Below are 17,456 nucleotides of genomic sequence, written 5' to 3' on the forward strand. Positions count from 1 at the left end.
TTCCTGTCAACATGCCAGCTTTAAACATGTATTCTATAAAGACTGCTCAAACTGTCACAGCATGCACCACCTTCCCTCCCAATCAGGCTGAGTAATGTCCTTGTAGTAACTACAGCAGTTGCTGTAACATAGTATATTTTTGCTATATCAATACAGTTTAGCTGTTAGAAACAAGCAGAGCCATTACCATGTGACCAGCTAGCTCTCCAAGGACCACCTCTAGTCCAGGTGATGAATTAGGAGCCTCTGCACCATACCAATAACAAAGCAATAGAACGTTATATTTTGCTTACATTTCAGTCATCTACAATGATGCCTAGAATTGTCTCTATAAATCCTAAAGAGATCTGAAGTTGCTGTGCATTAGATTTCCCTTCACAATGCACAGGGAGTTTGCTTTATAAAAGCTCCTCAATGTACTCTGTAGAGCCAAGTGCTTTTCAAAGGAACAAAAACAAAAAAAGATAGTTTGGAAGTTACTACTTTGTAGCAAACTGACTAGAAAGTTTAGTTAAATATGTTCTACTTTATTTATATCTCCTATCAAAATCCGTGGCTGCATACAGGTTATGTATATATCCACACATACCTGAATCCAAATGACATCACAAATGGAGAAATCTTTTTCTTAATAGTACTGTTAAAAAGAGGAATAGAGTCTAAAGTCAGTGACTATCAGATGCAATGGTAGACTTAAGCATTGATTAAAAATTACATTTAAGATTGTTATTGCAAACTTGCCTGCACCTTTGCTGAATTTTAAGAGATACTTACAGATATACTTGGAGAATGGGTATGAAAATATGATAGCATAGAGTCCTAGATAAACATGTAATCTTTGCATCTGAAGTGTTTTCTTTTTAAATACATCTGTTAGTCTTTAAGGCGCCACCAGACTCCTTGTTTTTATGTAATCTTTCTGTCAACTGGTGACAAGTAACAAAGGTGTCAAAGAGGATGACACCTCTTGGACCATAAAACTTAAGTGTGTTCACACACTCAGAAATGCAGCTTTATCCCCTTCTATTTTGCTTGAATGTTCTACACACTTTCCTTTCATGCTAGGTTTTGAAAGATGTATACACACACACACACAGTGACTGAGATTAACAGTTGGTACAAAAATTTTGTTAGAAAACTTTACAATCTGCAATTAAAGGCATTACAGATAGTAAATTGTAATTGAGCTGAAGATACTACTAAGGCCATCCCATGTACACATTGAGCCAAAGTGACAGCAACTGATATTTGAATCTAGCCAAACCTCAGCCTGAAAGAAGGGTCTTCTACCTTTAGTGCCATTGTACAAAGATGCCAACATTGCATTCAGCTCAACTTATTCCTCTCCAAAACAAAAGTTCATGTATTCAAATGGTACAAGTAACTTAATCTTTGACTAAAAGTGGAAAAATTAGTAAGCAAATTTTAGTTTTCCTTCCCCCATAACTCACTACAACTGTAAGGTCCTGATTCTCTGTTGCATTACTCTGGTGTTATGAATGGAGTTACACTGGAAAGCATCAGACTTGCAATGCATACTTCTGCTATTAAAAGCCACTAAAGAGATCAAGGAGTTTAAATGAATTCAGGATCCATTGTCATACTTAAAATAGATTTTTCACTTTTCTGAATTGCCACATTGGACAAAGCTCCTAGCTGAATAAGCTTTGCTTTGTTCTTTCTACTGTACATTCTCCAAGACTAAATGCAGAATCTGTCCAGATCAGAGTATTTTATGTTCGCAATGCACATTTTTGAAACTCTAGAGTCGTTGATAATATTGTAAATCTCAGACATTGTTTGTCAGTAGGTATTCGTACTTTATGTATTTCAGACCAATTAGCTTGCCAGAAGGAATATTCTTGATTTCTCTCTATAAGGTGGACTCCGAGCCAGACAAGCTACATGCTTTATAAAAACAAATAAGATTGAAAGCAAATACATAGCAAAGTCTTCTGAATCTATGACATTAGGTTTCCTTACTAAGCAATGACCTACTGAGCTCCTTTTCGACATTTCGGCAAGCCATGCTTCCTTCTCAATTTTGGCTTGGGAAACTGCACTAGACAGTTTATTTTGCCCAGCAAAGATTAGAACAACTTTAACTTACCGGGAGCAAGTGTCTGGTTCATTATCCTCAATGCAGCCATCATCAATCTTTATGCTTGGCTCCCCTGTCTTTTGAAAGCTGCCAAAAAATGACAAATCAGACTAGGTCATAGGATGGCTGCCCTGCACGTTCAGCTCCTGTGCACTAGAAGGGGTGCTCCACTCAGGTCAAGTAAGAGCTGGGACACCACCAGGGGCTAGAGCAGGGGTTCTTAAACTGGAGGTTGTGACGCCTCAGGGGGTTATGAAGTTATTACGGGGAGGAGAGGGGGTCTATGAGCTGTCAGCCTCCACCCCAAGCCCTGCTTTGCTGCCAGCATTTATAATAGCGTAAAATATATTTTAAAAAATGTGTTTAGGAGGGGATTACACTCAAACTTGCTGTGTGAAAGAGGTCACCAATACAAAAGTTTAAGAATCACTGGGTTAGAGTATGCGCAAAACTCAGTAAGGAAGGGGCAATGCTCCAGAAGCAGGAAGTTTCCTGGGAGAGGCAGCCCTGAAAAGTAGTGCTCAGAGCACAGAAGAATCCTGCCGTAAGTCCCGAAGCAGGAACAACTGAGAAAGGCAAAGGGGAAATCTCCTGGGATCTGTAGGCTAGGGTGGGCTGAGGATTTTTTTTAAAATGGTCTTTTTTTTTTCTTTTTTTTTTTTAAGGGTAGTCTTAAGTGTGGCAGTCAGTCTTGTGTGCTGGGACCAGCCAGCCCCTCACACACACACTTTTCCCCCAAACAAGGACTACACCTGCTTGAGTGCTGCTCACAGCAAAAGACAAAACGAGAGGGGCTGGCATCGGCATTTGGTGTGATCTTACCTCTTCACTGAGCATCACTTCAACCAAAGGGACTTTACTAGGCTAAGTTAGCAGTTTAGCACATGTGGCTAAGACAACATTAGAGGCAGAGTTGTTCCATCTGAAAGACTATTTCAGAATTGAAAAATAGTGAAGGATCCTATAAAACATGCATTAAGAGATCAAAATAGTCTCCCTCCTCCCCACTGAATACTTCAATTTTATTTTAATCTAGAAGTTTGATGATACAGAGTCTCAGGGAAGGTCACTAAAGACTGAGATAGTGCTGCTAGATGGCGATCACTTGCCAGTATTTCAAGTGAGCAGCTTTCAAAATCTATTCCCTAGAACAGGGGTCGGCAACCTTTCAGAAGTGTGCGCGGAGTCTTCATTGATTCACTTTAATTTAAGGTTTTGCGTGCCAGTAATACATTTTAACATTTTTAGACGGTCTCTCTCTATAAGTCTATATATTATATAACTAAACTATTGTTGTATGTAAAGTAAACAAGGTTTTCAAAATGTTTAAGAAGCTTCATTTAAAAATTAAATTAAAATGCTGATCTTATGCCCCTGGCCCGCTCAGCCTGCTGCCAGCCTCGGGTTCCATTCACTTATGCTGGCAGCAGGCTGAGCAGGGCCTGTGGCCAGGACCCCGGCTGTCAGGGGGCTGGCAGCCAGAACCCCAGACTGGCAGTGGGCTGAGTGGGGCTGGTGGCCGGGACCCCAGACCAGCAGCGGGCTGAGCGGCTCAGCCCGCTGCTGGTCTGGGGTTCCATCCGCTGGCTCCTGCCCGCCAGGGTCCCGGCTGCCAGCTCTGCTCAGCCCGCTGCCGGTCTGGGATCCCGGCCCTGCCCACATAGAGTGGGTACCTACCTTCTCCCTGGTTCTAGCCCATTCTCTTCCTCTCTGTCTGCACTTAGCTGAGAGTGGGAGTGCATGGAGCACAGTGCTGGGGGTGAAGGAGCAGGCTGGGGGTTGGGGTTTAGGGTGTGGCCAGGAGCTAGAATGAGGGAGGGGGCTCAGGGTTGGGGCACGAGGTTTGGGTGTGGAGTGCTTACCTGGGCAGCTCCCATTTGGTGTGAGGGGTGCAGGTAGGAATGTGGGGGGGGTGCAGGAGTTCCAATTTGGTGCTCAGGGTGGGGGTGAGAGGTATGTGTGGGGGTGCAGGAGTCAGGGCAGGGGTGTGTGAGGGGGCTGGGTACGTGTGGGGGTGCTGGCATCAAGGCTGGGGATGGTGTGAGGGGGTGCCAGAGACAGGGCAGAGGGCTGGGGGTGTGGGCATCCTCCCAGCTTCCTGCCCTGAGCAGCTCATGGCAGGGGGCTGGAGAGAATATGCCCCGATTCCACCCGCCCTTGCCCACCTCTTCTCTGCCTCCTCCCCAGAGCAGCGAGCACGCTGCCCCTCTGCTTCTCCCCCCCCTCCTGCTCAAGGGCCATCAGCTGATCAGTGGCAGGGAGGGAGAGGAGGAGGGGCAGGAACCCAGCATGCTGGGGGAAGAGGCAGGGGAGGGGGAAGCTTGCCTGCCCTGCAGCAGCAGCAGGCAGGACCAAGCTTCTTCTCTCCCCACTGCCACCACAGGGGCAGGGTGAAGAGTAGGCCAGGGCAAGCAGGATTTTTAATGGCACGCTGCTGCCTGCCGGGATCCTGGCCTGGGTTCGGCAGTGGGCTGAGCGGGGCCGGTGGCTGGGACCCAGCAGGCAGCAGCATGCCATTAAAATCAGCTCGCGTGCCATCTTTGGCACGCGTGCCATAGGTTGCTGACCCCTGCCCTAGCATATACGTATCATAGGGAACAAGTACTAAATGGCTGTGCAGACCAAGCTAACTGCTGAACCTTAGAAGTGAGGTCTACTGCTTCTGTTTTGATATCTGAGGAATCTTGCACTATTATATTGTATAATTTGACACCACATCTCTGTAATATTAAGTTAACTACTGTAAAAGCAGCTTCAACTAAAGAGTGCAGGAAATTACTCCATCCAAACTCATTCAGCTGTGCCTACATATTAATAGGACAAGCCTACATACCTCTACAAGTCACATGCATAGTATAGCAGACTCTGGCCTTGTTTGCAGGAGAAACTTACTGGTTTAACATAACTAAACCAATTAACATCAGTTCTTAAAACCAGTGAGACTCAGGTAGGCAAAGTCTTAACCCTGAATTTCCAAGTTCCTGCCAGTTTAAGTTTGGCCCTTATGTACCATTTGAGTTGCTTTTTATTTTATGTGCACAAGGCAGGTTAGATCCTCCGCCCAGGAGTATTACAGAAGCAATCTACTCAACCCGTAGAGGTACGTGTTCATACGTTCACTGAGAAGTACCCTAAAAGGAGCAGTACTAAGAAGATTTCCCTACATCAGCAGAAAATGGTGACCATGATGCTAAGTCTCAAGAGAGTGTATGGAGTTACTTAAGGATGACAGAATTCTAGGGTACAATCCATGAACATAGTTAGGCACCTAAGTCCATTAGTCCAGGTGCCACTGCAATCCCTAGGCACCTAAATTCAATTAGTCCCTAAATTTTTTACAGTAGAAGTTCCCTAGGCATCTATGTTCCTGCTGCTGGGTGGCTGAACTGCTGCCTCCTGCTAGGCGCCTGGATGCCGAAGGGCAAATAATGAACTAGGGAAAATAGGTGTTTGACTGTTTGCATGCGGAGCCCAATTCAGTAGCTGTGCTCAGAGGCTGCCTGCTGGATCAGTCCCCTCAGGAAAGTTCACACAAAACAGCTGGGGGTGAGATGAGAAGCCTAGGAGATAAGGTACTTGGGTGGGAGTCCCCCAGTTCAAGCTGTCCTCCTGCCACCTGAAGGGGAGAAGGGCTCAGAACAGGATCTGCCACCTTGCAGGTGAGTGCCGTAACCACTAAGTCAGAGTAATTCTAGCTTTTGTGGCCCAATTAATATTTAAAGTAGAACAACTTCAACAGGAGAGATTGAGACCCACATCAGAATAGTCTATAGCTTATTAGGTAGGGCATTCACCTGAGAGGTGGCCGGTCCCTGTTCCAATCCCTCCCTCTCTTTAGGGGGCTGGGACTTGAACTAGGGTCTCCCAGATCCTGGTGAGTACCCTAACCACTGCACTACAGGTTAAAAGGGCTGATTCCTCCTTCCCTTCCCCACTCTGCCCCAGCCTGGCTGTTTTACATGAATTCACCTGAGGTGCCTGATCCATTAGGTGGTCTCTGAATACACCTGCCTACACACAGCTTAGGTATCCCAACATCTATATAACCTTGGTTCGTGAATCACAAGCAGAGACAAGTCTGAGCTGCAGGGAGGCCCCTATGTGAGAGGGGCAGGACTTAGGACACAAACTGTCACAGTACCACCACCACCACGAGATCAAACGTCATGAGTCAGACCCCTCCCCAGAATCAGGAGATCTAAAAAAACACACTAATCTTTTTTAGGTCAGTCTTTTGATTTTTTAACTTCCTCAGGCCATCCCCAGGGTGTGGGCATGTGACAATTAGTGGTACCCACTCTCCAACATGTACTGGATAAGGTGATTTTGGCCCATGCTGCAGGAGCTCTCACCGAGACCCCCCTCAATTCAGCCCCTGCCAGTTCAGTCCCCCCAGCCCTATCTTCCCCTACTGCACTCAGTTTACCCTCCCAGCATTCACCCCATCTGCTCAGAATCCACCATCAATACAGCCCCTCCACCCCATCAACCCTCCCCATCCTCACTTCAGCCCCCCAGCAGCCTCCAGGCCAGAGTACAGCCTTCCCAACCTCACCTCGGCTGCTCTTAGGGCTCTGGCTGTCAGCCTGACACTGGACGGATAGTGAGTACTATGTAAAATTAAGCCTCACTCATGATCTCAGGATAGAGCTCTCAAACACCATGGCTAGGGGAAAAAATCCTGACGCTTGAGAGTTCTATTGCAAGGTCATGAGTGAGGCTTAATTTTACTTAGTAACTGTGTCTCTCCTGATAATTTTGCATGAGTTGGCCTGTCTCATTTCCCACTGGGTAGCTTAGGTGGCTCCCCATCCAGCATGCTGGCTTTGTGGATTGCATTCTCAGGTGCCTCTCTCTCCCCTGCAGTGCTGTGTACAGGAGCTTAGGTGGCTAACTCAAGCTTTGTGGATCACAATGTTGTTCCTGTGACTTTCTGGCATAGGCATTGCAATACTGAGTGTCATGACACTTAAGTCCCTTTGGGGATGCCACCCCAAGAGAACCATTGTGGGGAGAAGGGTGAAGATAGATATTTCCATTGGCAAAGGAAAAAGCATCTGCAATACTGAAGGAACCACTTGTGTATAAGATACAATAATGTATCCATTACCATTTTACTGGGTCAGCATTGTTTGCAGTAAAGATTTCAAGTGTCCATCAGCCATGAAACCACTCAAAGTTAGCAAAATAAGTTCTTGTATATCAGTACATGTCAGGGACTAAGGGCCTTGTAAATCAATCACTCCATTGACTACAAAAGAATTTGGGGAGTTAGTTTGTTGAATTCAAGTTATTTTTTCCTGGTACTTTTCCTTCACAGCCCACCCCTAAGAAAGGATATGCTGCCCAATAATGCCAGCTCACACTTTGGTCCACTCGCCTACTAATCACAGAGTTGTTCCAAAAGGCCCAAAACAGGAGTTAGGCAGAGTGGAAAGCAGATGGCTTATTCTTACTTTAGGTTGCTTTATCTTGATCAACCCTGTCCTCCCCTTCAGTGGTCCCCACAAGTGGAGCTGGAGAGGGGAGAAGAACCACTACATGCATAGATCTGTTTTATGTTTATTTATACTAGGTCTCTGCAATTTCTTACCTGAAATGCAGGTAAGAGACACTATTTGGCACAATTTTATTTCTTTTTAAAAGGGATTCACACCAGAGTGCACGCCCAGGCCCCACAAGAGGGGCAGCTACTAGGACAAGATGTAGTAATTTACTGCAAAGACTACACATTTAATTGCTGCCCCTATGCCTAAGGAACAGGCTACTCTGAAAAGCTTAGAATCAAGAGTGTTTAGAAGAAATGAGAATTAAGATCATTTACTAAAATTTCAGCCACGTATTTTGTGTTTAGACAATAGTAAGTGTCTACAAGTAATTTTGGAATTAAGCATATTAAAGGGATGGCCAGACCTGGTAAGAAAACAAATGGTTGTGAAGTTTCACCAAAAAATTTGATAACGTTTTCAGCCAGTTCCAGAAAGGGCACTACAACATCCACAGTTTTCTAATGTATCACTATGTTAACACTTTACATAGTAATTAGTGTTAGGGAGATATTAAGTGATAACTCACCTATACATTGTTGCAGCTGCTCATATTACTTATAACACTTGATTATTAATGCCTCACAGAAAAGGGAAGCCACCATTAATCTTCAGAAGTAGCATTCCAAACAGACTCCATAAAGTGAATTCAAATTAATGTTTTTAAGCTTACTGGAGAATATGCATTTGAAAGCAATCCAGGAACCAGTTTAGAACCATTTTAGTACAGAGTACATGCTCAGAAAGCGTTGGCATTGCCTAGATGCAGAACTATTTCATCCAGTCAAAATGCCTAGTTCTTGTTACAGGAAGGAACTGTGGAGAGTGCATGAGCACTTGCATCAGAAAAATTGTAGCACAGAAACGTTTCTGTGCAGAACAGGATACCAAAACAGGAAAGGGAAAGACAGGAAGAGCACTAATCAAACTAGTGCTAGAGTAGTACTTTTTAACCTCCCTAAAGATCTTTTCTGAATGGTCCATTTTATTACTTCCTTCTGAACAGAAACTTTAATAAAACAGACACACAAGACAGAATAGCCTTAACATTTAATGCTCAAGTCAGGAATTTCAAAGGTTAAGAAATGCATAACTTTATGCAGAACCCAGTTTTGCCATTGTATAATACAGTCATGCAATTTTCAATCTCTGCTTAACTCTACATCTTTGTATAGTAAGTTGTCAGACCAGGGTGCTTTACAGCAGCGTTGCCTGGAATGCAGCATTTTAAAAAAACAGCCACCAATCATGTTTACATTTGTAGTGTATAAACACACAATGTGTTGCAGCAAACATATTTTTGGAGTGTTTGCTGTTAATTCATTGGAGTTAGTGCACTACCTTAAACTGACTTAATCCTTTCTGGCTAGACCCAGATCCAAGTATCTGTTTTGTTTAAGCAGTTTTTCCAACGCCTATGATTTTATTACAAGTCTAGCTGTTTGTGGCACTGTTCTCAAAGCCCCAGTTCCTGCATCATGTCATTAAACAGTCTCAGCATTTATTTTAAGTACTTTGTAGCCCTCACAGTTGTGAAGACTGAAGATGTGAACCTCAATGATCAAAAGACAAAGGCAAAAAACCCTCCAATTTATTTAAAAGTTTGATTTAAGAGACAAGGTGGGTCCAACAAAAGATATTTTCTCACCAACTTCTGTTGGTGATAGAGAGCTTTTGAGCTTACACAGAGCTCTTCTTCAGGGTCATGATTTCTGGACTCCTAGCACCTCAGCATGAAATGGGAAGATTTGGAGAGACAGGCAGTTGATAGGCAAGGATGGCAAATGTGGGTAGCCCAATGTGCAGCAAAGCACAGGATGGACTAAGATCTAAGGGGTTAGCAATACTGTTTAAGTTACCACCATTTTATTAATGGGACAATGGCAGTAAAATAGACATGAAAGAGCTGACAATCAGAACACATTCAACTACAGTCAAAAATGTCTTTGGCTATCATACAATTTAGTATCCAGTCAGGAATAGGTAATTTAGTTTTATTTGTGGGGGTTTAAAATTGTTTAGAGTTTTCCATTTATGAGCATTTGTGCTGTTAATTTAAAGTTGGTATAGGGGCTGTTTGTATCCCATTGTGGAAAGTTCGACGCATGTCTTGTGCCTATACATTTACATATATGTCATATGCTTAAATATCACAGCAAAGGATGGACAAAGTTTTAAAAAAATATTGTCTAATACTGTGACAAGATACCTCTGGTAGGCCATTAATCTTGCTACATGCCCTATTTATGTAGGTCCCAAATCAAGTTGATTAAGCATAGGGTTGCCAACTTTCTAACCCCAGAAAACTGAACACCCTTGCCCCACCCACTGCCTCACCCTTTCCCCAAGCCCCCCCTCCCACCATCCCCTCTCCCTCACCCTCTCTCACATGCTCATTTTCACTGCAAGGCCCAAGCAGGCATATTTATTGCTTTGACAGATGTCTTCTGCTATGTTCAGGTTTTATTGGTTATAGGATGCTAGAGCTGGCAGCAAAATAGTCAAGGGTAATTTTAAAATTTTTTAAAAAAATTTCAAAGGTTTTCATGATTCTTTCCCTTCCCTCTTCCCATTTTTCTTAATCGCTCCATGGTTTTTGTTCACTAAAGTTATTGTAATGGTGTGTGGAATTAAGACCACACATTATCACAGCTGCAATGGGTCCATTAAAGGCCCACTCCCAAAGCCCAAATACAAATCCAGAGCACAACTGCAGAAATGCACACCTGTCTAGATACCTATAAAAATAATCTGTAGAACAGGGGCTGGCAACCTTTGTCATGCAGCCCATCAGGGTAATCCACTGGCGGGCTGCGAGGCATTGTTTATGTTGACCGTCCGCAAGCACGGCCCCCCGCAGCTCCCAGTTCCCTTTTCTTTTAAAGGCTTATGAAATGAATACATACATTTCATGTCCTCAATTTGTGTGCGTGCAAGCCAGCAAAAGGAATACAAGTCAGAGTTAGGCTGCAAATGTTATTCACACAAAGGTATACACACATGCAGCAATACACCCACCTTCCTACACAAAGGCACAGTCTCTTACACGCATACAATGCATGCATGCACACTTGCCTATGCAGAGACTTTCATACACTTTTCCAGGGGCTGCCTAAATCCTCCCTTCCTGGATGGGCTGGAGGGGAAAGATGGGGGATGGGGTGGAGGAGAGAGGATGGGGAGGGAAAAAGGCCAAGGACAAGAGCAGGGTGGGGGTTAGGAGGTATGTGAGGCAGACGGGGATGCAGGGGGATGCAAAAGGCTACAAGTGCATGGGGATACAGGGGTGTATAGGGACATAATGGAAGTGCAGCAGTGTATGGAGGTGAATGGGGTACAGAGGGTGGGGGTAGCAGCTTTGGGAGGAGAAGAGGAAGGATGGGAGATCGCTGTAAGGAGTACAGGGCTGGGATGAGTAGGTGTGGGGGCAAGATGGGATGGGGGAGGGATGCAAGGATGGGGGTGCAGCCCCATTCCCAGCAATCTGAGATGGGGATACACATACCTCCAACTCCTGGGTGCCAGCAATAGGGCAACAGCCTGCGGTTCGCAGCAGGACACATGCCACAGCTCAAGCCCAGCCACACGAGAAGCACAAGGAGAAGAGGACCGGGCAGCAGTAGGAGAGGTGCAGGCCACACAAGCCCTCAACAGCTGCCTGCTGAGCTCTCACAGCACTAGTTCCTCCCCTGCCCTGACCCAGCCAATGGGAGCTGCGCCCACAGGCAGGGCAGCACACAGACCCCCCCAGCAGCCCCTAAAGCTAGGAGCTGAACATGCCAGCTGCTTCTGGATTCAGGAGCTGCACGGCACTAGCAGTGAGCCTGCCAGCCCTGCTGTGGTGCCGCAAACTGGACACTCAAAAGCCTGGTCAGCGGTGCGGACTGGAGCTGTCAGGATTTCTTTTCCACCAGGTGTCCTGGTCCAAAACTGGACACCTGATCACCCTACTTAAGCATATGCATAGCTCAAGATCCACAAAGGCACTTAAGTGCCTAAGCTCCAGATGTAGGCACCTAAATCCCAGTTTTGGATCCACAAAACTCCTGCTGAACCCTATAGATGCATGAACTTGCTCAGCACCTAAAGTTTTGCAGTAAAAGTCCCTCAGGAACCTATGTTTCTGCCTCTGAGCATGCGCCCAGCTGCCTCACTCCAGGCATCCAGGTGCCTACCTCCTGCCTAAACCACAGAGCGACTTACAAACCAAGCCAGAGAATACAGGCATTTACCTACCTAACTCATGTGCGGGGCCCAATCTGGTAGGTGTGCTCAGGGACTTGCCTAGACTGGTGTTTCCCCTGTGATCACCATCTTCGCAATATTTCAACAAAGTGAGAGGGAGGCTACATGGGGTCTCTGCCAAAAGCTATTAACACAGTTTGTCATGGTTATTGTGGGATGTCTAGACAAGGTGCGGGCATTGGCCTTCACACAGCACAAAAGAGCCCAAGAGAAAAACCCTGAAGGAGGGAACCATTGGGGTGAACTGAAGGTAACAAAACACCCTGGTTATGAAATGAGACAGTCTGGAACTGCAAAATTGGAGAAAAGGGCATATTGGGGGGGGGGGAGGGAGAAAAGGGGATGCAGGGAGGAAATATAGTTGCTTATATAAGACAAAAAAAACAACTTAATATCGGGATGTCTGGTCACCCTACACATGAAAGATGTATCCCAGCTCTCTCGACTGGAGAATTGCTGTATGGATTGACGGTGGGTGAGAAATACCTTATTAATTAGTTAGTATAGCCTCTAGAGTGCATTTTATGTTTGCCTTATCTGTAACCATATGTTTCCAGTCCTTATACTTGCTTCTATTTGAATCTTTTATCTTAAGCTTTGTCAAATAAACTTCTATTTAGTTTTATTATAAAACACAACTAAGTGCTGCGTGCTAAGGACAGCGTTGAACTGAGGTGAAGCTAGTGAACGAGGGGCACTGCTTCCACAGAGGCAGCCAATCTGTGTGCATTGTGAGGGTCCAGAAGTTGAGGGACTGGGCACTCAAGTGGGATGTAGAGACAGGTTGGAGGGATCTGTCCCTGGAGCCAAAGCAGAACACTGGGAGTTAACTATTGCCATATAGATTTAGAATCATAGAATATCAGGGTTGGAAGGGACCTCAGGAGGTCATCTAGTCCAACCCCCTGCTCAAAGCAGGACCAATCCCCAACTAAATCATCCCAGCCAGGGCTTTGTCAAGCCTGACCTTAAAAATATCTAAGGAAGGAGATTCCACCACCTCCCTAGGTAACGCATTCCAGTGTTTCACCACCCTCCTAGTGAAAAAGTTTTTCCTAATATCCAACCTAAATCTCCCCCACTGCAACTTGAGACCATTATTCCCTGTTCTGTCATCAGCTACCACTGAGAACAGTCTAGATCCATCCTCTTTGGAACCCCCTTTCAGGTAGTTGAAAGCAGCTATCAAATCCCCCCCCATTCTTCTCTTCCACAGACTAAACAATCCCAGTTCCCTCAGCCTCTCCTCATAAGTCATGTGTTCCAGACCCCTAATCATTTTTGTTGCCCTTCGCTGGATGTTTTCCAATTTTTCCACATCCTTCTTGTAGTGTGGGGCCCAAAACTGGACACAGTACTCCAGATGAGGCCTTACCAATGTCAAATAGAGGGGAACGATCACATCCCTCGATCTGCTGGCAATGCCCCTACTTATACATCCCAAAATGCCATTAGCCTTCTTGGCAACAAGGGCACACTGTTGACTCATATCCAGCTTCTCGACCACTGTAACCCCTAGGTCCTTTTCTGCAGAACTGCTGCCTAGCCATTCGGTCCCTAGTCTGTAGCGGTGCATGGGATTCTTCCGTCCTAAGTGCAGGACTCTGCACTTGTCCTTGTTGAACTTCATCAGATTTCTTTTGGCCCAATCCTCTAATTTGTCTAGGGCCCTCTGTATCCTATTCCTACCCTCCAGTGTATCTACCTCTCCTCCCAGTTTAGGGTCATCTGCAAACTTGCTGAGGGTGCAATCCACACCATCCTCCAGATCATTTATGAAGATATTGAACAAAACCGGCCCCAGGACTGACCCTTGGGGCACTCCACTTGATACCGGCTGCCAACTAGACATGGAGCCATTGATCACTACCCGTTGAGCCCGACAATCTAGCCAGCTTTCTATCCACCTTATAGTCCATTCATCCAGCCCATACTTTAACTTGCTGGCAAGAATACTGTGGGAGACCGTGTCAAAAGCTTTGCTAAAGTCAAGGAACACCACGTCCACTGCTTTCCCTTCATCCACAGAGCCAGTTATCTCATCATAGAAGGCAATTAGATTAGTCAGGCATGACTTGCCCTTGGTGAATCCATGCTGACTGTTCCTGATCACTTTCCTCTCCTCTAAGTGCTTCAGAATTGATTCCTTGAGGACCTGCTCCATGATTTTTCCAGGGACTGGATTTTTAGCCTTAGGCTAGGCTAGTCTTGGCTAGGCCCCAAAGGACTCACAGAGGGAGCTTAAGTGCTGGGGCATGCAAGTTGCTAGCTTGTAGATGGAAACAGCAGGCCTTGCAGAGCCCAGAGTGGGGCACTGGTGTTGCTGGTAGTGTTGAGCAAGTTCCCCCCCCATCCCCAAGGGCACAGACAAGGCTCCTCTGGGTAACCCCAAAAGGGTCGAAGTGCTCTAACCTCTGAACTATGGGATATTCTGATGTGGGGCTCCTGCATCTCTCCTGTTGAAGCTCTTCAATAATGGATAAATAATGAAAGTGACTGAGTAGGGGGCCTGGACCCAGGGTCTCCTACATCCCAGACAGATGCCCCAACCACTGGATTGTGGAGTCATTGCCACACCCTCTTGCCCAGTGACTATTTCCACACACTGGAACCCCTTCAACAGGAGAGACTGATTAATGGTTAGAGCACAGTCCTGAGAGGTGGGAGACACCATTCAAGTCCTCTCCCTTTCTGGCAGAGAGGTGGGACTGAACCTGGGTCACCCACATCCCAGGTGGGTGTCCTAACCACTGGGCTAAACATTACAATGTTGAGAGTGGCAGCTGCACCACCTCCTCCCTGCTCCAAATCCACTGTTCGCTGCGGAGCCAGGCAAGCACCTAACTCATTCCCAAAAGAAATGCTCTTCAGGTGGCTGGTTCCCGTTCATCCATCACTAAGCAGAGATGGAACGAGGAGTCCTTGTGGCACCTTAGAGACTAACAATTTATTTGGGCATAAGCTTTTGTGGGATAACCCATTTCATCAGATGCATCTGATGAAATGGGTTTTAGCCAACGAAAGCTTATGCCCAAATAAATGGTGTTAGTCTCTAAGGTACCACAAGGACTCCTTGTTTTTTTTGCTCATACAGACGAACACAGCTACCACTCTGAAACCTAAGTAGAGATAGGTATCTATGTCAAGAAAGGCAAGGCTTCACACACCCTTCAGCCACATTTCCCCACTGGCTAGCTTAGGAAGCTCCATGCCTAGCATGCTGGCTGTTGTGGATCATCTCTACCACATTGTATAGAGAGCCTAGGTGCCTAACTCAGCTTTGTGGATTGCAGTGCTGTTCTTTGATTTTCTAGGCACCTAGAAGTTGCAACACCCCAGTCTTTTTGTGGATCCCCTCCAAGGTTTAATGCTTTGCTAAAATCAGGGCTATGGTGCCACAGGTACGCAAGAGCATACAATCTTCCCATGTCTTTACAAGTGTAGTGGAAGCAACCTTTTCACTGGTCCCACAATGGGCCTTGTTCTAGCCTACAGAGCAACTCTTAAAAGTTGAAGTAGAACTGGCTGCTTCTTAAAAGCTCCCTTTACAGTTTTGTTTAAACTCCATCAGGGATAGGAACATCTTTGGGAATGGAAGGGTAAGGAGCAAGACCATCTCCAATGTACTGAAGCATGGAAGTTCAGAGTTAAGCTGGCTGTCCGTCCTAATTTACTATGCAGTAAAGTAGAAATTCCAGATCAACTGCTATCATAGCTTTAGTAGATGGCATCAGTGTTACTGGATGAGAGTTTAGTCTTTTCACATCCAATAGACTTAATTTCTCCGTAGTTCTTTGGTTCAGTAGCTAGACAAATGCAAGAAAGCCACCTAAGATTGAATTAGTCTGTGACTGGCATGGGGATCTTGCTATACTATATCCTTCTCAACAGAATCTCTTCTTATACTCATATGAATACCCTTCAGTTCTGATTCTTAAATCTTTCTTTATGTACTTCTCTACTTCTTATAATACTTAGTCCTGCCACGAGTGCAGGAGACTAGACTAGATGACCTCTTGAGGTCCCTTCCAGTTCTATGATTCTGTGTGTTATGTAAATTGGCAATTTTAAGTATGTTTTCCCTAAACTTCCCACTCTACTCCTCATGAAAACACACACTTTGTATAGTAAAATTATATACTGTATATATAACTGCAGCAGCCTCCCCTTAAATTCAGAGATTTCAAATACAAACTTATTTCCACCTGGAAGTGCTTACATACCATATTGATGAGCATTAAGAAAACCCTAAAATGGAGAGACAAGAGGTTATACACTGTTATTAAGTTCTGTAATTACTACTGGTTACGTTTCTGGTGGACTACTCACCCATCAGCTTCTGGCAGTTCCGACCCCTGTTCATATCTCACAGTTGTCATTTTGCTCTTTCTAGTTCTGTTGCTCTTAAAGAGAATGCATCTAGTAAAAGGAAAACAGGTTATTTCTTCAAAATGTTTTAGATTAAGACATTTGAAGTAGTACAGCAGATATGCACTAGTATCCATTAGAGGAGTTTCACATACAAGGTTAATTAATCTAAACATTCAGAAAAAGCTCGTACTTCATTCCTGAATTTACATAGGTTTACACCCCTAATTCAGAAAGTACTCAGCGCCTGCCTAACTAAGCATGAGTACCTCCCCTGATGTGCTTAGAGAGTTACCCACATTCACAAGTACCTTGCTGAACCGGGGTCTAATACAGTAGAACCTCAGCGTTACGAGCACCTCGGGAATGGAGGTTGTTCGTAACCCTGAACAAAACATTACGGTTGTTCTTTGAAAAGTTCACAAGTGAACATTGACTTAATACAGCTTCGAAACTTTACTATGCAGAAGAAAAATGCTGCTTTTAGCCATCTTAATTTAAGTGAAACAAGCACAGAAAGTTTCCTTGCCTTGTCACTTAAAAAAAAAATCTTTAGTAAAGTTTAGATTTAAACACAGTACTGTGCTTGCTTTTTGTTGTCTGTGCTGCCTGATTGTGTACTGTACTTCATGTTCCAAATGAGATGTGGTTAGCCAATCAGTTCATAACTCTGGTGTTTGTAACTGGGGTTCTGCTGTATACCAAAGTTAAGTAATTTTAAAGCATTCCATCGGCCTTGTATCTACCCCAAATGGCAGATGTTTTATCCATCTTTTCCTTTAAACCATATAGCGCAGGGGTGGCCAACCTGAGCCTGAGAAGGAGCCAGAATTTACCAATATACATTGCCAAACAGCCACAGTAATATGTCAGCAGCCCCCCCAGCAGCTCCCACCACCCGCTCCCAGCTTCTCCCACCCCACCAGCAGCCCCGCCAATTGCTCCTCTCCCTCCCCGCACCTCCTGATCAGCTGTTTTGTGGCATGCAGGAGGCTCTGGACAAGGAGTGAGGACACAGCAGGCTCAGGGGAGGGGGCAGGAAGGGGTGGAGTGGGGGCAGGGCCTGTGGCAGAGCCAGGGGTTGAGCAATGAGCACCCCCCGGCACACTGGAAAGTTGGTGCCTGTAGCTCCAGCCCCAGAGTTGGTGCCTATACAAGGAGCCACATATTAACTTCTGAAGAGCTGCATATGGCTC

The 17,456-nt window shown here is 45.3% G+C and overlaps 1 protein-coding gene across 4 annotated transcripts in view; it reads right to left on the reverse strand.

Moving 5' to 3' along the window:
• Window positions 1–17,456, reverse strand: part of LOC141991769 (phosphatidylinositol 3,4,5-trisphosphate 3-phosphatase TPTE2-like) — a 72,562-nt gene that overhangs the window by 20,941 nt on the left and 34,165 nt on the right. For all 4 annotated transcript variants that reach the window (XM_074960088.1, XM_074960087.1, XM_074960089.1 and 1 more), the window contains exons 2-4: window positions 16,222–16,311; window positions 2,111–2,188; window positions 590–637 (exon numbers count right to left, since the gene is read on the reverse strand). In XM_074960088.1, coding sequence (XP_074816189.1) covers window positions 590–637; window positions 2,111–2,188; window positions 16,222–16,271 — 176 coding nt within the window. In that variant the 5' untranslated portion in view covers window positions 16,272–16,311. The remainder of the gene's footprint in view (window positions 1–589; window positions 638–2,110; window positions 2,189–16,221; window positions 16,312–17,456) is intronic.

The sequence above is a fragment of the Natator depressus genome, chromosome 1, assembly GCF_965152275.1.
Source record: "Natator depressus isolate rNatDep1 chromosome 1, rNatDep2.hap1, whole genome shotgun sequence".
NCBI lineage: Eukaryota > Metazoa > Chordata > Testudines > Cheloniidae > Natator > Natator depressus.